General features: G+C 42.1%; 1 protein-coding gene across 1 annotated transcript in view; it reads right to left on the minus strand.

Moving 5' to 3' along the window:
- Positions 1 to 21,324, minus strand: part of RHOA (ras homolog family member A) — a 35,492-nt gene that overhangs the window by 4,454 nt on the left and 9,714 nt on the right. Inside the window, exon 3 of the mRNA XM_090284742.1 lies at positions 2,974 to 3,131. Coding sequence (XP_090140868.1) covers positions 2,974 to 3,129 — 156 coding nt within the window. The 5' untranslated portion in view covers positions 3,130 to 3,131. The remainder of the gene's footprint in view (positions 1 to 2,973; positions 3,132 to 21,324) is intronic.

Here is a 21,324-nt window from a genome sequence, read left to right on the forward strand (position 1 = left end):
ACTGATGCCTGGGCTCTGGACACAGGTCCCCTTCCACGTTGCCCAGCACTGCAGCTAGCCCTGTGACTTCCTTCCACCAGAGTGGATTTTTAACACCCTCTGTTTAGAGGCCCTTTGGGGCCCAAGGAGCTTCCTTCCAATGCTTGGAATACCCTTCTCCTAGCACCATCACAGCCCTTATTTCAGTTTCTAAATGCCATTCTTTCTTTTAAGCCGATGACTAATTGTGCCTTCTGTCCTCAACCTCCACAAGGCCCATGTGCACTTCTATCAGGAATGCACCATCAGCTTGGTATTGGTAACACGTTGCGTTCTGATGGCAAGAATTCTCATCATTTGATCGCGGAATTTTAAACAGTTAAATAAGGTTATTTAGACATTCAGTAGTAATTTTTCATTTGCTTTTTTTTAAAATTAAGGATAGTAGTAGCTTAATTGTTAATTTCGTAAAGTCATTTCATTAATATTAGCCATATAACCATATTTAAATCTTAAAAACCTGACGGGACAGAGGATTTAAAGGCATTTAAATACTCTGGTACGCAGCGTGTTAAGGATCCAGGATGTAGGATGTATTGATCCCCAATTCTCACAACTGGTCTGACCTCAGAATGGCACAGCTCATTCACATCTCACTCCCCTGGCCCGGCCAACTGTCCTGGGTATTCAGTCAGACATCCAACTCTGAACGTCTCCTGATAAATGTTTCCAGAGTGCTGGTGCTTCCAAAGGCCTGTCTCGTGTCAGAATGGGCCTTCTCATTTTTCGGTAGGCCTATTCCTGGGACCATGATCACCTAGAATCTTGGATGGCCCCCACGGCTCTGCTAGTATGTACCCCTACATGAACATTCCCAGGCAGTGCCCTCTCCCACAGCGGGGGTTACTGAGCTGCTCTGAGGTAGACAGCTAGGCTGTGACACCTTCGAGATCAAGCACCTTTACTTCAAGGTCTCCTCCCCCTGCCAGACGGGTGGGAGGTGGGTGAGGGGAGCTCCCCTATCTTGCCAGGGTCAGGCATGTTCAAAGTTGGCAGTGCAAGAAAAATACTCACAGACCATTTCTCAAGATTTTAAGTCAAGGTCCCTAAACTCCTTATGGGTAAGATTCTAGACCTCTAGATACAGATGATACTTCAAAGACAGAAGAGCCATTACTGGTCCCCAAACATCCGTACTGCCACAGGTGGTAAAGGCTTTCCCAACTGACGGCCACAGACACAGACCAACTGACGGCTGCTCTCTCTGGAGGAAGTGACAGGGTAAAACCAGCAATATACAGCCACTGGGCATTTGAGAAACACACCTGACTCTGCTTCCCTGAAGCCACTGGGTCTGTGTGTGTGTGTTGCAATCTAAGTTAGACGAGAAGGCTGTTACGACAGCAGGTGCAAAGGTCTCAGCACATTTCCACCCCATTTGTCACAACTGGGCCATGTGTCTCTATACAAAACCAGTACCCCAGACCCACAGAAACACCTGTATCCAAGCAAACATGCAGAGAACCAAGGCTGCATTAGCAACACTCTGCCCTGATGGACCACCTGAAGGAGAGGACCCAAAGTTTTGCCAGGGCAATATTTACTGGGTTTCCCCCCCGACCTATTCTTGACCAGAAAGGTGCCTCGCGGTTCCTAATGGCAGGACCTAATGGCAGGACAGCAATCACTATGACCCACACTGCAATTGGATAAAATGGACTATAAACTGTGAAAAGAGGTTCTGAGCTCAGCCCAATTTTGTAAAGTGCTTTGGTGCTTCCAAATGCTTTCAGTTACTTATAGAACCCTAACGTCACCTGTAAAATGGTTTACACCACTTTACAAACGAGGGCAACACAAGGGTTGGTTGGCTTACTCATGGTCACAGAACTATCAGGACACCCTATATGAGGGACCCTAGTATTCTGAGCAGCTAGTCTAATGTGCTTTCCACATACAGGGCCACAAACTGGGGCTAAGTAACAATGGGCAGAAAGGGATAGTAGGTAAGGCAGGAAAATGAGAAGGGACAAAGGGGATGGAATTATGGAAGCCGGTTTATGAGATCCTAGCAGCACAGACACGTGACTAAATGCCCAAGAGGCCTGAGTGTACTGGAGAACAGTCCTGTGTTCTAGTTCTCTTTTCAGCTAACGCATTTGCACCGGGAATTTCATTCCTCTTCAAAAGACGCACAGCGTGTTGTAAGGCATCATTCTGACAACAGAAGGGAACAGAAGATCACACACACACACACACAGTCCAGCAGTGCTCTGTCCCAGTCTTACCAGTGGTCTTGCAGGACAGATATAGGGAAACACTGTCCTCCCTGCCAGTGAGACGTAACTGAATCAACTGTGACAGCCTGTTTATGTCATTTATATTAAAATAAAAAATTAACTCAGTGTAACTCTTTAAGAGTCAAAATAAGAACCTCTAGACCTAGTAATCTCATACTTCAGCACTTAATGAAATATTATGATAGAATAAAAAGAAGTCCATCTATACAAAGTTCATTTCAAATATTAAAAAAAAAATACATATACTAAGGCTTCCCCACATGAAATACATATGAATATGGACAAAGTGTGCATGCTAGCAGTTAAAAATGAACAGCCCTGCTGGTGTGGCTCAGTGGACTGAGCGCTGGCCTGTGAACCAAAGAGTCGCCAGTTCGATTCCCAGTCAGGGCACACGCCTTGGTTGCAGGACTGGTCCCCAGTTGGGGGCGTGCAAGGGGCAACCACACATTGACATTTCTCTCCTCCTCTTTCTCCCTCCCTTCTCCTCTCTGTCAAAATAAATAAATAAAATCTTTTAAAAATAATGAACAAAGTTGGGCCAGGATAGTAGGATGAGAATGGATTTCTCATTCTAATATTTTTGTTATTGTGATACTATATACCGAAGAGACAAAAGGCCTAATTCTCTACAAGCTTTATCAATAGCCTAACATGCAGAATGAGTACCAGCTGTTACAGAAAGTACACTCACCTGCTTTCCGTCCACTTCAATATCTGCCACATAGTTCTCAAACACTGTAGGTACGTACACCTCCGGAAACTGGTCCTTGCTAAAAACGATGAGCAAGCAAGTCTTGCCACAGGCTCCATCACCAACAATCACCAATTTCTTCCGGATGGCAGCCATTGCTGAAACAGGAGACAAAGTATTATCTAGACTGCACAGGACGCCATAATAACTTCAGGCTATGACACACTTTTGTGACCATGGGGGCACAAGCCTCTATTAGCATACCCAAGTACAAAATGCTAGTCCACCTTTTCAGTTGGCAACAAAAGGTCATACCAAAAACCCATAGCCAACATTATACTTAATGGTAAAAAACTGAAACCTTTCCCCCAAGATCAGGAACAAGATAAGTATGTCCACTCCTGCCACTTCTATCCAATGTTATACTGGAGGCTGTTAGGCAAGAAAATGAAATAAAAGACATACATAATGGAAAGGAAGAAGTCAAATATCTCAATTCACAGATAAGACCTTATATATGGAAAATCCTATGGAATCCACTAAAAAAACTATTAAAACTAATAAATTCAGCAAGGTTGTAGATAGAAGATGAACATTAAAAAAAAAAAAGCTATTGTATTTGTATACGTTAGCAATGAACAAATTGAAAATGAAGTTAGGAAAACAATTTCACTAACAGCATAAAAAAGAAATAAACTTAAAGTTACGTACAAAACTTATTCTAAAAACTACAAAACATTATTGAAATTAAAGAAGATCTAAATAAATGGAGACATTCATGTTTATGAATTGGAAGACAATATTAAAGAACAGAAGTTGTAGGACTCATTTCCTGACTTCAAAATGTACACACACACACACACACACACACACACACACACACACACACAAACGTAATACACAAGCTACAGTAATCAAGACAATATTTCACTGTAATAAGACACAATAAATCAACAGACTAGCCCTGGCTGGTGTGGCTCAGTGGATTGAGTGCCAGCCTGCAAGCCAAAGGGTAACTGGTTCAATTCCCAGTCAGGGCACATGCCTGGGTTGCGGGCCAGGTCCCCAGTTGGGGGTGTGAGAGGCAGCCACGCATTGATGTTTCTCTCCCTCTCTTTCTCCCTCCTTTCCCCTCTCTCTTAAAATAAATAAATAAAAAAGTTTAAAAATCAATAGGCTAGAACTGAGTCCAAGAATAAGCCCTCATGTTAATGATAAAGTAATTTTCAACAAGGATGCCAAGACAATCCAATGGAGAAAAACAGTCTTTTCAACAAATGGTGCACAGGCAACTGAATAACTCACACAAAAGAATGAAGTTAGAACCCTACCCCTCACATCATGCACAAAAGTTAACTTAAGATGGCCCTGGCCGGGTGGCTCAGCTGGTTGGAGCGTTGTCCCCTACACCAAAAGGCTGCAGGTTCAATCCCCGCTCAGGCATGTATGGGAGGCAACTGATCGATGTTTCTCTCTCATAGCAATGTCTCCCCCACCTCTTTCTCCCTCAACTCCCTCCCCCCTCCCTTTGTCCCTCTCCCTTTTTTCTCTCTAAAATCAATAAACATAACCTTGAGTGAGAATTAAAAACAAAAACAAAAAATCCTTAGGATGGAGTATGAGGCCCATATAAGATCTAGAGCCATAAGTAGTTTTTTAAAGATATGACATACTATACATAAAATTTACCACTTTAAGAATTTTTCATTGCACAGTTCAGTGGCGTTCCATACATTCAGGCTGGTGTGTAGCCAGCACCCCCATCCATCTCCAGGACTTTCTGCATCTCCCAAGATGAACCTTTATACTCATCAACACTAACTCCCCACCTCTCTCCCCTCTCTCCACTGCTGGCAACCACACTCCTACTTTCTGCCTCTGTGATTTTTACTTCTCTAGCTACCTCACATAAACGTACTACCTCATACAGTGTCTGTTTCTGTAGCTGGCTTATTTCACTCAGCATAACATCTTCAGGGTTCGCACATGTTGTAGCACGGGTCAGGATTTCTTTCTAAGACTGAATGACATTCCATTGTACGTATACACGTACAGTATACCACAAACTATTTATCCACTCATCTCTAGACAGATACTTAGGTTGCTTCCATTTGTTAGCTACTGTGAGAAATATATTAATTATAATTACAATATGTTGTGAATAGCATATTCACAAATATATCTGTCACCAGAAACCAAAGAAAAAAAACAGATAAACTGGACTTCATACAACAACAGAAAAGCAGCTTAGGCTGTGGTCTGGCTTAAGGTCTCTTCTGAGGCTGCAGTCAAGAGGTCAATCCAGATTCAGAATATTAAGAAAACCAGTAAGAAGAAGACAAATAATCCAATTTAAAAACTGCAATTCTACCCCAGATATCTAACGAAGAGGAACAAAAACGTGCGCACAAATGTTCCCAGCAGCACTCATTCTCCATCTCAGTAATGAAGTGGAAACACCTAAACACCCAACAACTGATTAATGGATAAAGAAGACGTGGTATAGCCATACAATAAAACATTATTTGGCAATAAAGTACTGACACATGCTACAACATATCAACATGGATGAACCCTGAAGACTTTACATATGTGAAAAAAGCTGGTCACAAAGAACCACATATTGTTTGCTTCTAGTTAGAGGACATGTCCACAAGGCAAATGCAGAGACCGAAAATAGAGTAGATCAGTGGTTGCCTACGGAAAACAGGTGGGAGAAGAAAGAATAGGGAATAATTTCTAAGGAAATAGTGGGGTTTCTTTTTTGGGATAATGAAAAGTTTTCCAAAATGGCTGTGAAACGGCATACAACCCTATGAATATACTATAGAATTTAAAACATCCCAAAGAGATGCAGGCTCGATTCGCGGTCAGGGCACATGCCTGGACTGTGGACCAAGCCCCCAGCTGGGTGCGTGTGAGAGGCAACCACACAGTGAAAAAAGAAATTCTTCCAATCGGTCCTCTGCCCGTCTTCCACTGAAGCACTCTCTAAAGTCGCTGATGAGACTACTTACACAAAACCCAGTCCTCATTCGCTTTGGTATTTTTTTTACTTGATTTCCCTATCCTTAGACCTACTTAACATGTGCTGATTTCTAACTCTTCTATCTCCTCAACTACAGCCTCCACACATAATTATTCCTTCCAAAGCTGCCCTGCCCCATTCTACCTATCTCCAGGGATTGATTTCTTTCTTTTTCTTTTCATTAATAACATCACCTAACACTTTGGAAAGGTATGTATGTTATGTATGTATTCATTCTATCTCCAGGGATTTCAATTCTTCAAATACCACCACTTCTATGCACATGACTCCCAAATTTCTCTGGTCCAGTCCCTATTCTCAAACTTGTACCTCAAATTCAGCATCTCCAAGACATCATCCCAACGTGTCCTATCCTCCCTTTACCAGTTACCTTAATCTGGGTAGTGAAAACAAAATTCCACTCCTAACATACTGAGCTCACTTTAGAAACCCTGGGATGAACTGCTCTTCTTACTTCCTTTGCTCTTCACAGCATGTCAAGTTCCGGGGACCCCTACCCCTTCATGGGTCTCCACCACTACGCTCTTTCCACTCTCATAGTCACCATTCCAGTTCCTAGGTACTGCCTACCTGGAAAAAAGTAAAAATCCAGCTGGTCTCCTTACTTCCCGTTCGCACTTGACCTTAGCCAAAAGGTGGAGAAGCAATTCCTTACATCCCCCTTTTACCCCGCCCGCTGCAGGCCAACTCCCCATTCCTGTGCCTAAGCTTCAGCCCATCATGCCTTTGCTCAAAGGCCCTCAGAAGGTCTTCAATGCCAAAATTAGGTCAAGACGCCTCAGCCTTACTTTTAGGGTCTTCTAAAATTCTAATAGCAACTGATTTTTCCCCACCCACCTTTTCTCCATTCTTTGTCACATCCCTTGTGCCATTAACTGGCCTTGTAAAACTTCCACCTCAATGCAAAGAAATGCCTTCTTTGAAAATTTCTTCCCTTTCCCTAGAAAATAGCGCTTCACTTGTCCATCCAAAGCCTGTCCCAAAACCAGTTTCTGGTCCTGTTCCTCTACACCCCAAAATCAGATGCTGCCTCCCAGTGGGGTTTTAGACGCTCTTGTCCTTTATACACCTCAATCCAACCACTTTTACCAGGTATTCTACTCTACATGACAGAGGCAGCAATTACGTTTATCTGTGCTTGACTCACCCATTCCTTCCGAGCAGGGTCCCCTCTGGCTTAGCCTCTCCCACTTGGAACTCCACTCCCTGATGCATTAAAGTGGCAAGGACACGCTGAATGGGAGCCACGTATGGAGAGAAAAGCAAAAGCCCAAAGGGGCATGTTTCCCCCAAATACAAAGAGACCACAACTCCTTGGCCCTCTCTGATCAATCTTTTCTTGAAACAATGACTGTTCATTTTTTTAAACAAGACTTAACAGATAGAAAACTTTCAGCAGCAACAACAAAAAGGAACAGTAAAGATTCAGAAAACTGAAATTCCAGCCGAACTACCACGGGTCAAGCACAAAAATAAGGGAAAAGACCCATGTGAAATACTGTTTGGGCCTGCATACAGTAGAGAATTCCAATGACATTCCTTAGAAAACCAGACTGCCAGAGTATATCCGCCCAAAGCTACTTTTGCCTGACTTACTAGGGATGTTTTTGGAGTCTCAACATTGTAGCTTCCCTAATTTAGATCTGATACACCAGATCTTAAAATGCATACTCCGATTTTAAATGCACACTGACTACCATCTCTATATTCCAGCTGGGTCCTTCAGCGTTGAAAATATCTCTGTAAAATGCAGCATCACAACAAAGATGCCTGTTCTCGGTGTTCTTAGGGGAAAGGTGTACCAAGTATACTGGGCCTAGCCCTGCCCTCTGACTCATAAGGTCAGGAAAACTATCTGGAAGGGAAAACATGCAGCATTAGTGGTTGTGCAGCCTCTCAAAATCAGCCACAACAGTGAGAAGTGAAGAAGGTGATCCAGGTTTGGGTGCGGGGCCCGCCTTGCCTTGGTAACAGACATTTACTATTAGAGGCAACACGAAAGCCCACAGTCCTCCCAGTGTACTCTCACGCTCAAAGTTACTGAGGGCCACACCTAGAAAAGGTCACTCCGCCTTTCTAACCCTGTGTCTGGAATGCTTGATGCCTTAGGCTACAGCAACAGGGCGAACTTAATGACACCACATGTCTGCAGCTGGTATTCAATGATCTGGTGGTTAAAGAATAAGCTACAATAAAAAACTGCTAACTGTAATGGAAGCGTTTCTATTAACAAGCAGGAACCTTTGTTTTATTTGTCCGTACCCTAAACTTACCGAAGAGTGGCCTGAATTGGAACTCAGGAGGCTGGACTGGCCTTCGAGCTGAGCAGCACAGTGCGGAACAGGGAACAAACGGCAAGAGCTCACCCTTCTGGAAACCCCCAGCTTCCTTCCACAATAAACACCCTCCCCCGGAACAGCAGCAGCGACAGAGGGTACCGATGCCTTTTTTTGTGATGTACAAACCCCGGTTATCTTGGTCATAGGTACTCAATGCAATGCCTTTCCAGGGTGACTTCCTCCGCTGGCAATGATGATGAAGCACTTTCCCAGGCACATGACACCTTACGCTGGATATCACAATGCACCCCCATACACTGGACAGGAACTGATTTGATCCTGTACTTCCAGAGGCAGGTATAACTGCCATTCATTCCCATTTTACCAATGGGGAGAGAAGCTTAGAGTTACTAGATTTTACTGAGTGTAAGGCCAGTATGTTATTAAAATACATAAATTTTCAAGCTGAAACACTGTTCTGGCATAAAGTACAGTTCCCATCTGCTTTTTAGGGAGGTTGCTGAAATGTAACTTGTGCAACAGAGACGGACAAGGAAGGATTCACTCATTGCCAAAGAGGCCTACAAATCAATCTTACTCGAACTCCACTGGTCTAAATTTCTGCCAGTAAACAAACTAGGCCAAGTCTACTCAGCACACTTGTCGTGAACACCCTGTGCCCACTGACACCCATGTAGGACATCTAACTGGTCACATGGGGTGCAGTGGCAGTAAGTAAAAAAGCCTTTCCAATCAAGTGTGTGTACACATACACAAAGACATGCAAAATCTTTTTTAAAAAAGTTTTATTTAAATATAATTCACAAACCACAAAATTTACCCATTTAAAGTATACAATTCAGGTTATTTAATGTACAGCATAGTGATTATGGTTAATAATACTGTATTATATACTTTAAAGTTGCTAAAGTAGTAAATTTTAAATTTCCTTACCACAAAAACTGGAATTACATAATGCTATGCTATGGTGGTAATCACTCTGCAATATATGTGTATCAGATCAATACTTTGTACACAAACTTACATGTTAAATCCCAGTAAGGATGGGAAAAAGTATACAATTCAATGGTTTTGGGTATATTACATTATTAATTTTTAATCACTGTAATAATATATAACAAAACTTGCCATTTTAACATGTACAATTATGATATTGTGATTTATAATAAATATATATTTGGTCTCTGTCCCTGTTCCTGGCACGCAGCTCCTAAAACACTTGTAGTTTCCTAAGCAATCTGAACAATGGGATAATTTTTTGTTACAATATTTGGTCTTTTGTCCTCAAAGAGCTCCAGTTCCTGAAACAGCTCCAGGGTGATCAAGGTGAAATGAGTGCTCTGTTATTCATAACAAGCTCTTTTCGCCCACACTTGAGTTAATGAGGTGACTTTTGAAAAATCCCTTAGGGGATTAGAAAAGTTAGAACTTTCAGCCACCCTACCTTAAGAGGGGCTGGCACTTGAATTAATCACCAGTGGCCAATGACTTAAACATGCCCATGTAATTAAGGCTTCAAAAAACCAAAAGGGTGGGTTCCCAGAGCTTCCAGGTGGGTGGACACGTGGAGGCGCGGGGAGCGCGGCACAGCCAGAGAATGCACGGAAGTTCAGCGCCCCTTCCCACAGACTTTGCCCTGCGCGTCTGGCTGTTCTGAGTTATATACTTTAAAAGGGGCGGACAAAAGTAGGTTCACAGTTGTTTGTACACAAAATAACACAATAAATAATAATGCAAGAATAAACTACGAATAAAATTACTTCTTTTAGCCAAACAAGCAAAAAAGAAACTGTATTTTGCGTACTCACAACTATAAACCTACTTTTGCCCACCCCTGTATAATAAACTGGTAATCAAGTAAGTAAGATATTTTCCCGAGTTCTGCGAGCTGCTCTAGCCGCTTAATCTAACTCCAGGAGGGAGTCGTGGACCTGGGACTTATATCCGGTGGGCCAGAAGCACGGGCAAACAAGGTGGACTTGCAATGGGCATCTGAAGCGGGCGGCTGTGGAGCCATCCTGTGCTTACCCTGTGGGATGCTAACTCCTGGTAGACAGTATCAGAACCGAACTGAACTGCAGGACACCGACAGTGCTGCAGAACTGCTTGGTGTGGGAAACTGCCCCCGTCTCAGTTAGGGACCAGAAGTGTCAGAAATGAAATGGCGCCGTAGGAGAGTATTAAGAGTGAAGTGGAGCCCGGGCCAGATGTCTCAGCTGGTTGGAGTGTCATCCTGGTACACTGGGGTTGTGGGTGTGGTCCCCAGTTGGGATGCATCAAGAATTAACCAGTGAATGCATGAGTGAGTAGAACGGCGGACTGATGTTTCTCATATCAACGAAAGTTAAAAAATAAAATAAAATAAAAAAAGAATAAAGGAGAACAGGTGGTGTTTTCCCTTTACAACAATTTAGTGGAATTAATTCTACAGTGTATTTACAATATTGGGCAAACACCAACCGCTATCTTATCACCCCGAGACGATGCTATAACTCACCACCCTCCTCTTCCCCAGCTCCTGGTTAGCTCTAATCTATTCGGTCTATGAATCTGCCTATTCTAGACACCTCAAATACATGGAGTCATACAATATCTGTCACTTGGTGTCGGCTTATTTTAGTCAGCACAATCATTAAGGTTCATCTATGTTTTAGCATGTATCAAACTTCATTCCTTCTTATGGCTGAAAAATAGTCCACTGTGTGGATATACCACATTTTGTCTGTCATGCATCTGCTGAATAACACTTAGGGTTGTTTCTATTTTTTGGCGATTGTAATAATGCTGCAATGAACACTGGAATACAAGTATCTGTTCAAGTCTGTGCCTTCAATCCCTTGGGGTACATATACAGACACACCTCATTTACTTGCACTTTCCAGATACCCAGTTAATCACAAATTAAAGGTAAGAATCTTTACCAACAAAAAGATTACAGCTCACTGAAGGGTTAGATGATGGCCAGTGTTTTTAGCAATAATTGCCAAAAGGTTTTCCACAGTAGCGTCACCATTTTATATTTTCACCAGCTAGCTATTACAAGGTCCCAACTACTCCACATCCTTGCCAACAATTGTTATTCTCCATTAAAAAAAAACCCACAGCCACTGATGTGGGTGTGAAGTGGTATCTCATGTGGTTTTGATTTGCAATTTCCTAGTGACTAATGCTGTTGGGCATCTTTCCATTTGTATTACCTTCTTTAGAGAAATGTCTATTCAAATCCACTGTCCATTTTCTTAAAATTTATTCATTGATTTTTAGAGAGCAAGAGAGGGAGAGAAACATCCATGTGTCGTTCCACTGGCTGATTTTTGTATGAACCCTGACAGCCAATTGAACCCATATCCTTGGTGTATCAAGTAGATGCTCTAACCAACTAAGCTACCCCACCAGGGCCTATAGTTTTAGGTTAGGTTTTTTATCTATTTTGAATTATTTTTATACACGGTATGAGGTAAGGATCCAACTTCATTATCATTTCATCATGTGGAAAACTAGCCATCCCAAATTATTTGCTTAAGATTATCCTTTCCCCATTGAACAGTCTTACCAACCTTGTTGAAAAAAGAATTGACCCTAAATGTAAGGGCTTAATTCTCAGTTTTATTCCATTGATCAGTATGTCTGTCTTCATGCCAGTACCACTCACTGTCTTGATTACTATTGGCAATCACTCTAGATGTATTCCATTATCATTTGCACCACAACACAATTCTGTAAAAAGTAAAAGCATATTTGGTCCTAGACATGTCTTCCTTCTACCTAGGAAGCCTCCCTACCTCTTGTCTATCTAGCAAATATTGATCTTTCAAGATGATATTCTTTACTGATATCCTCTTCCATTTCCTTTTTCTTCCCCATACAATCCTTTTATAAATATCCTCACACCCATTCATTACTCCTATTTAATCACCCCTATTTAAACAAGTCTCCTTCTACTAAGACTGAAAGCTAATTTAGGACAGTTTTATTTTTCTTTGTATCACCACTGCCAAGCATGTAGGGTCAGACACCAATAAAGTCGCCACGCGTGTTTGTCGAATGGAGAAACAAAAGGCACTGTACTGTGTAATTCACCTTGGCTGCTACACAGAGAAATAAAACTGAACTTCAGTCTACCTTTCAAAAGCACTTGTGAAGCCCTCCTCAACACCCTAAAGACTTCCCTCATATCTAAATTATTCATAATCAGGAAGAAAGCCAAAGACTTCAATGATAGTTATAAATTAGAATTTTAAAATAGTGAAAAGACACATTCAGGGGAGCAGAGTATTGCTTGAAGCAGAAACTCAAGACAAAGTTTGGCGCTGGCCAGGCAGCTCAGTTGGTTAGAGCACCATTCTGAGAGAGCAAGGTTGTGGGTTCCATCCCCAGTCAGGACACATACAAGAATCAACCAATAAGTGAATCAATAAGCGGAATGGCAAAGATTTCTCTCCCTTTCCCTCCAAAATCAATAAAAAGAGAGACAGACAGACAAGACAGGCAACGTTTGTATTCACTCCGAAAGCTGGTACTATCAGTTTCATTGCCTAACACAGTAGCCATTGATCAGTTACATGTGACTGTCTTAAGTTTTTAATTAACATTTTAATTAGTTTAACTGTTAAGATTCAGGTCTCCTTGGTCATACTGACCAAATTTCTAATGCCCAACAGCCACATATGATTATCACATCGACAGTTCAGATACAGAACATGTTCATCATCACAGAAAGTGTACTGAACAGGGTTACTCTAAACAACTCTCCCACAGCTATTTGGCAGACACAGGGTTCTCATTCAATGTTCTGGGTTTTTGCATGCTGTAAGGCTCTCCCAAGGAAGACATATCCATAATTTCATGTTAAAGATTTTTCTAGAAAATTTTACAGCAAATATCAGGCCATTTAAAGATAAGTTCTGGCAGGTACTCCCATCCATCTCTCCTGTTTCCTCCCCAATCACTCTTTCACCCACTACTTCAGTACAATGGTAACCATCTCCATGCCAGATCCAGTGGCTTTGTCTCAATTCTTACAATCAACTGAAAGCAAACCAAGAGTTTCCTATAGGTCATTCCCTGTTCTAGGTGCTGGAGAGCAGCCCTGTCTGGAAGACTCTTAGAGAAAACAACACCATAACTAAACAAACTAAACACTGTAACAGAAGTTTATCCCCTCTGATGTGAATACAAAGAAAAGCCAGCAATTCTGCCAGAGGGCTTCAGAGAAGGCAACATCTGACCAGACACCTTGGAGACCGAGGACAAGGCCCCGGGGAAGAATTGAGGGGAGTGATGTACTGACTGGGAAAGTTTATGTTATTAGGTGAAGAAAAGGAAGAGACAAAGCAGTACATATGCAAAGAGTCGCCTTGGGGTCTGAACTCCCGGAGGCTGCGTAGGCATGCCCCCTCTCCCCTACACAAGTTCCCTCAACAACACTGTCCACTCCCTCCTCTACACAAGGAGGTAAAACAAGACTATCTGTGTTCAAGCACAAGTTAACACTGCCAAGGGCTGATTGGCCCCACTCACAGCCTCAACTTTATCTCATTTAAGGCTAAGTGCTACACCCTCCCCAGGGAGGCCTCCTTGGCAACTCCAGTACACATTTTTTCTTCCTCTAAATTCCTATTGTGCTTGGTCTACTCACTGCTGTTTCCCAAATAACTACACAGACTTACACCACTTGATGATACAGGACTGTGCTTGCACTGGTAGAGAAAAGGCTCTGGAGCCAGGTGCTAGGGTTCAAAGAAGCTATGAACCTTCAGGCAAGTTACTTAACCCCTTTGTGCCTCTGTACCAATGGGGAAAATACTGGTTCCCACCCTTAAAGAGTAGATAATTATTAAATGAGTTAACACAGGAAAGCACTTAAATGTTTTTTTAAAAATCCTCAGATGAGGATATGTTTATTGATTTAAAGGAGGGAGGGAGGAAGAAGGAAAGGGAGGTAAAAGAGAGGAAAAGAGAGACAGACAGACAGGTGAGAGAAAAACAGACTGGTTGCCTCCCATACATGTCCGAACCAGGGATCGAACCCACCACCTTTTGGTGCATGGGATGATGCTCCAACTGAGCCATCTGGGCAGGAAAGCACTTAGAATAAACAATTCCTAGTATTATTATCTGTAAGCTCCAATAAAATAACTGTATCTTCATTCCTCTATTCCCTACAATGCCTAGAGGATCAAAAATAGCACTGAAGCCCTAACTAATCTGGCTCAGTGGGTTTAGGTATCATCCTGCAAACCGAGTATTACTGGTTCGATTCCCAGTCAGGGCATGTGACTTGGTTGCGGGCCAGGCCCCAGGTTGGGGGCGTGCAAGAGGCAACCAATCAATGTTTCTCTCCTTCTCTCTAAAAATAAATAAATCTTTTAAGAACAACAGCACTGAAGAGAAGTTATGTGTTCGCTGATGGAATTAAAGATAAGAAACTTAGCCTTCCTAAACTAATGGATGAAAATGTGTTGGTATAAGAAAGTGTTAATTCTCTATCCTTTTGAAAGGAAACTTTCAAAAGCTCAAGTTACTAAGATTAGACATTAGTCTTCAAATTTACTTCCTCTAAATTACTTCCCTTCTTTTCTGGATTGGCCTTCCTCTCATTCTTCAAGTAGGAAGTTACTTCTTTTCAAACAAGATTTACAAGTAACAAACCACTGTATATAAAACTCAGTAGTCCCCAAATTCATGTATGTACATAAAGCGGCGGGAAACCTAAAGGTCTCTCTTATCAAACCTTAAAAATAGTAAATGTCTGAAGAAAAGACTAGTACTCCTGTAATAGTACTAGTCTTTTTAAAAGAGCAGCAATTGTCAACCATGATGAAGAGGCATTATGGGGATCAGAAATAACTTGTTATAAACAACGAAAGTACAGAAGATTGCAAACTATTTTTTTCTATAAAGTCGTCGTCGGCAGCCGTCCGTCTCAAGAGACGATGGTGTAGCTTCTTAAGAGTCTATCTGCACAGCCGAGAATGGCTGTGCAGTCCGACTCGGGAGTGACACGGTATCTGTCTCCTCCCGTGTTGAATCGACATCTTGTGATGACGCTGGAGTGTCCTCTCCAGTGGAGCTGAAGCTACAGAGCCTGGGCAGGGTGATATGGAGGGTCTGCTGTTGCCCATGCAGCAGACCCCCCCCTCTCTTCGCAGCTGAGGGATCCAAGGGAAAGACGGAGTCAATACAGCTTGGCTTCAGGTGCGCTGCAGGAGTTGCCGGTGTTGACTACAACGTCAAACCGCCTTAGGGACTCCGGCTCCGGATTTTCTGTCGGGGTTTACTCCCTTAGCCTTTCCCCTGAAGAGGTATGCCGCAAGGCAGCGGAGGTTTTTTTGGAATCAGAGTTTTCCTTCTCTGATTTCTATAAAGTAGATTCAAGGTTACATGAATATAGTGTTTTTCCAAAAATGAAACGTTTCTCAGTCTAGCTAGTACTATAATCATGATCATTCACTGCAGCTGGAGGAAGGTATAAGCGCATACACTCCAATTCCTACCCCATCCACAAATTCTGGAAGAGGCCAGCTGACTGACACGCAGTCTCAGAGTTCCAGGTGGTTCTTACTGACCTCCCCCATCCCCACCCGCACCCTTACTTGACCAAACATTACATTTGTTTCTCAAAATCTGAGTCCCATTCTGGATGTCTCATGAGCACTCAGCATCTACCACAGTCTACTTAATAAAACCAGAAATATTCATTACATGGATAAGTCCTATATAGACTAGCAAGAGTATCGCCATCTACAACTAGAACTTAATTTCACCTGTAGGTGGCAAGAGTAGAAAGAAAGCCATTTACAGTGTTGTTAAGGGGCTACACTGCCTGAAAGTTAATCTGGGCTCTGTCACCCACTAGCTTTGTGCCCCTTTACAACCAGTTTCTCCTCACCTGTCAAGTGGACAGTGCAACCTTCTAAACAGGGTTGGTAGGAAAATTAAATTAGATATTACAGAAAAGAGCTTACCTATACTGAAAATAGGTCAGTGCTTAATAAATGTTTATCATTATTATTTAGGTCTTATTTGGACAAATAGCAATTCCCGCCTTTAAATTCCAGAATCTGAAGACCAGTTCTTTTTCCTAAAATGAAACTGTTGCCAGTCTGGCAACAACTTATTTTGCCAAAGTTCATGTCCTATGCATACACATTCCACCCTCTTCCTTTTATTAACACACACACACACACAGACACAGTCCAGACGGTGTCCAGCCATATACTATGAGAAAGACACACGTTTACTGAAGATACAAAAAACGTTGTACAGAGAACAATGAAATCTCAGTCCACTTCAAGGTAGGCACCTTGGGACCTCATGCAGTTCTCCCAACTGCAGCACGAGTTCCTTCTACCACCGCAGAAGCCGCGGAACGGACTCCGCCACGAACGCTTCATGCCCAGGTCCTGCATCAAAATCCCGAACACCGCAGTTTCTGGAATCCCCAGATCAGCTTCCAGTTCTCACACTGTCAGCTGCTGATCGTGGCGGACTGCAGCCCGTACACGTTCCACATGCTCAGGTGTTCTGCTTGCTGCAGGCCCTCCAGATCGTGGATCATTCTCAACAGATTCTGGACCATCTCTAAAGCATCTGTGCCACACTTCTATTTGCACTGCACTTCTCACTGCATTGTCCTCAAAAGCCTTCTGAGTCATCCGAGTAGTTTCCGTGGAGGAACATTCAAGCTTAATGCAAAATTTGACAGATTCGTTGCTCTATTCATTTTTTTTCCCCCAGCAGCAAAGCGAGGCGTTTATTCATGAGTCTGCAGAGTCGGGCGCACCGCCAGCCAGGAGCATGTGCACCTCTACTCACTCATTTTTAATGTCACAGCCACATGGTACACATGCTCACCCAACAGCATCTTCTGCCTCCACTGACTAGTGCAGTGAAGTTGGCGTTGCTCACGCATGCGCATTCCAGCCCACGCTCCTTGGCTGCCCGGTTACATCAATGTTGTGTAAACTGTTCTCGTTATATTAACAATGGCCGGACTATACATATACATTATATAGTGCTTGTCTTTCACTGCCCAGAACTATATATAGACCCACAATTCATGGGGTCAGATGTTTCTAAATTCAGAAATTTTCAGATTTTATAACGATAATATGGTGCAAATGCCAAATATTCTGTAACACACCCAATGGGCTAAGAGTTCTTCAGTAAAATAAATGAATATTCACACTAAGTAGGATAAAAACTAAACCACATCATCAGTTCAGTTGGGGTTTTGACATCAAACGAGTCTGTGATTTTCAGAACTTTCTGAATGGCAGTTATAAACACCTTAATCCACTGCCAATTTGTTTTAAGCACACATACACACAATCCTCCCAATACTTTTTTTTAAATCCTCATGGGAGGACACGCTTATTTTGATTTTAGAGAAAGGGGAATGTAAGGAGACAGAAACATCAATCGGTTGCACAACCTGACTTTGGACCGAACCCCCAGTCTAGTCATGTGCCCCGACCTGGAATCAAACCTGGGACTTTCGATTCACAGGAGGATGCTCCAACAGAGCCACACTGGCCAGAGCCTCTCAATACTTTTAAAGCACCTTTCCCAACGCCCTCACATCTGATTTTTCCATGACTCATAATCACGAGGCTATCTCAGACAAGTGGACAGGGCCCCTCCTACTATTTTTCTTGGGAAATTAAAACAAAATAGGCTTTAAATTAGGTGAGTTGGAGTTGAGTGTGGTGTGCTTAAACTGCAGGACTGACAGTAATTTGAATTCCACAACCTAAATTAGCTGAATATTGTTTTTACTTCAAAAAATACTTTTTTAATTTTTAGGGATTCCTTTTTCTTTTAGCTGAGTAATTTTGATAACTTGTTTAGGGACTGTTAGGGACTACTCATTTTGCAGTACTTATTTTCTTAGACTCACCATAAATCTGCCTCTACGTACAATTTTTAGCTTATTTTTGGTAGATAAGGAGCCACCAAAGATGTCTGAAATGATGCTACCAGGTTCTAATAAGTGCATTATACAGACATTAGCCAAATATTCATTATAAGCAAGCTTTTTAAAACTGTTCTCCAGTCAAAAAGAGAAGTAGAAATAGTATGACTGAATAACTATGCTGCTTCTGCTGGATCGAGATCTTTACAGTATTTTGGAAAGACAATGAATAAATTTCCATGCAGATAAAATAATCACAGCTTTAAAAATGACTAATTCAGCATACTTGAGATAATTATAATTTTACCTCATAATTCTTCAAAGGGACTAATTATGCAAAAGAAACAGTGATGATCACAGCAAGCTTTCTACCATTTCTCAACCTACCAAGAAATAAAAGCATCTACTACAGCACAGCTTTGGACTTGACTTTTTACTTTTTACCAGCATTTATTTCTTTAAACACAGTGGATACAGATTAGAAACTAAGTAAAATAAGACTTATCCTGGCCCTGGCTGGTGTGGCTCAGTGGACTGAGTGCCAGCCTGAAAATAGAAGATCACTGGTTCGATTCCCGATCAGGGCACAGAACTGAGTTGCAGGCCAGGTCCCCAGTTAGGGGGGTGTGCGAGAGGCAACTGATTGTTTCTCTCACACATGGATGTTTCTCTCCCCCTCTTCCTCCCTCTTTTCCCCTCTCTCTAAAAATAAGTAAAATATTTTAAAAAATAAATAAGTAAAATAAAATAAAACGGAGCGGGAAAGAAGTGTCACTCAAGCCAAGACAAAGTCCTAGACTGGGGTAACATACTTCAAGGACAGACCTCAAAAATCCTTTAGGAGGAAAGACCTCAGTCATTATACAGGGAAGCTTAAGAACCAGACACTGCAAGACAGAAAGAATAAGGCATATGCTACAAAAACAAAACAAGTTTTAAAGCTCAAAGAAGGAAGCCTTAGTTATCAAGAACACAATGATGCTATTTCAGTCATTTAAGATCTCTGTTTTCTTGAGCACCAGCCTGCGAACCAGAGAGTCATCGTCAGATCCCCAGTCAGGGCACGTGACTGGGTTGCTGGCCAGGTCCCCAGCTGGGGGCGTGCGAGAGGCAACCACACATTGATGTTTCTCTCCCTCCCTTTCGCCCTTTCTCCACCCCCCTCTCTAAATACGGATACATAAAATCTTTTTTAAAACATCTCCATTTTCCTACAAGAGCCATACTCCTTTCCCTAAACACACACGAATCCCATGGAAGTTTACTAAAAGCTGCCCTACAACGAACGCATTCCCTTGAAGCACAGCTATCACAACTATATAAAACTGAAAATAAAGGTTGAACTGCAGCCTCTTCTCCAGACAGTCCGAAAAGTAACAACCAAACTAGAATTACATTTTTGTTCAAACAATAGACCTGGCTGAAAGAAAATGTACCCCTTTTATAAACACACCCTTTTCCAACACCCTCCATTCCCTTGGTTTTTGCATTTTGTTAAAGTATACATCTTAAACGAACAAGATATACTGCTTTATTAAGTCAGAGGAAGAAAACCCCTATATTTAAACTGTTTCAGTGCAGTGGGCAGAAACCTGTCCTAGAAACTCCAGGTACAACACCCACACCCAGGATTGTGCCTGGCACACAGGAAACACCACTAAACAGTTGGGAAATTGAATTGAAAATATAAAGCCATTTATTTTGTTTACAGACTACATAGGAAACCTGGCATAAAGGACCAAACTACCATCTGTCCATTTGTTCATAATGAGCTTGAGCCTGGTACTGCCATTACTTGGCCATCTTGATCAAGCAGTTGCCAAGGGCTGATGCCAGTTCAAGGGTCTTTGGAGAGTGAGAGCAGCGTGCCAAAGGCACATAAAGGCAAGCGGAGGAGAGTGACAAAGCCTCCAGTATAATGCCAAGTGACACTCACCCAGATTTTAAAATTCTTTGGGAGGTGGAAGGGCAAGAAACACTCCTGTGGGAACATACCTTCCAGGCATCCTATCAGCCACTTCGAAATGCCAATATTCCAAGGCTAACCTTAAATGGATGCACAGAATCAGGATGTGACTTGTGCAGCCTAACTCTCAATGACCCTGCCCTCAACAAAAGAATGAACTAAGAGGTAGTAGCCCCACCGACCTGTTGGAGGTAGTACCTAATGCCCTGTTGGAGTTTTTCAGCAACAACAATGTAGAGCCAGGCACCATGCATCCTGGCACAAACATCTTTACTCTTCTCAAGGCTCCACAATTGGAAGATTGAAAATTCTTCAGGGTGGGACCTGAACATCCATTTAAATTTTTCTTTCCTTTTTTTAACTAAGATGAAGTACACATAATATAGTTAACCTTTTTATAGTGTACAATTTCAGTGATAGTGCATTAGCAATGTTGTGCAACCACCAACACTATCTAGTTCCAAAACAGTTTCATCACCACAAGCAAAAATCCACACCCATTAAGCAGTCAGTCCCCACTTCTCCCTCCCCTCAGCACCCGGAAACAACCAATTTGCTTTGTCTCTATGGATTTACCTAATCTAGACTGTTCATATAAATAGAATCATATGATATGTGGCTGTGTGTCTGGCTTCATTTACTTAGATAATGCTTTCAAGGTTCATCCATGTTGGAGCATGTATTAGACTTCATTTTTTTTTAAATGGCTGAATAATATCCCACTGCATGGTATATAGCACATTTGTTTAACCATCCACCTGCTGATGGACATCTGGATTGTCTCCACCATTTGGCTATGAATACTGCTGCTATGAACATTTATGTACAAGTGTTTGTTCGAGGACCTATTTTCAGTTCTTTTGGGTATATAGCTAAGAATGAATGGAATTGCTGGATATATACCCTGGATATATACCCTGAAGTGGAATTGCTGAATCATGGTGACTCAATTTTTAATTTTTTGAGGAACTGCCACACTTTTCTACAATGACTGCACCATTCCACAATTCTACCAACAATAAATTGCATATATTTAAAAAAATAAAACACCTACCCAGGCTAGTGTGGCTCACTGGATTTAATGCCAGCCTGTGAACTGAAAGGTTGCTGGTTCCATTCC

This window comes from Furipterus horrens, unplaced genomic scaffold, assembly GCF_987537825.1.
Source record: "Furipterus horrens unplaced genomic scaffold, mFurHor1.1.pri manual_scaffold_7, whole genome shotgun sequence".
NCBI lineage: Eukaryota > Metazoa > Chordata > Mammalia > Chiroptera > Furipteridae > Furipterus > Furipterus horrens.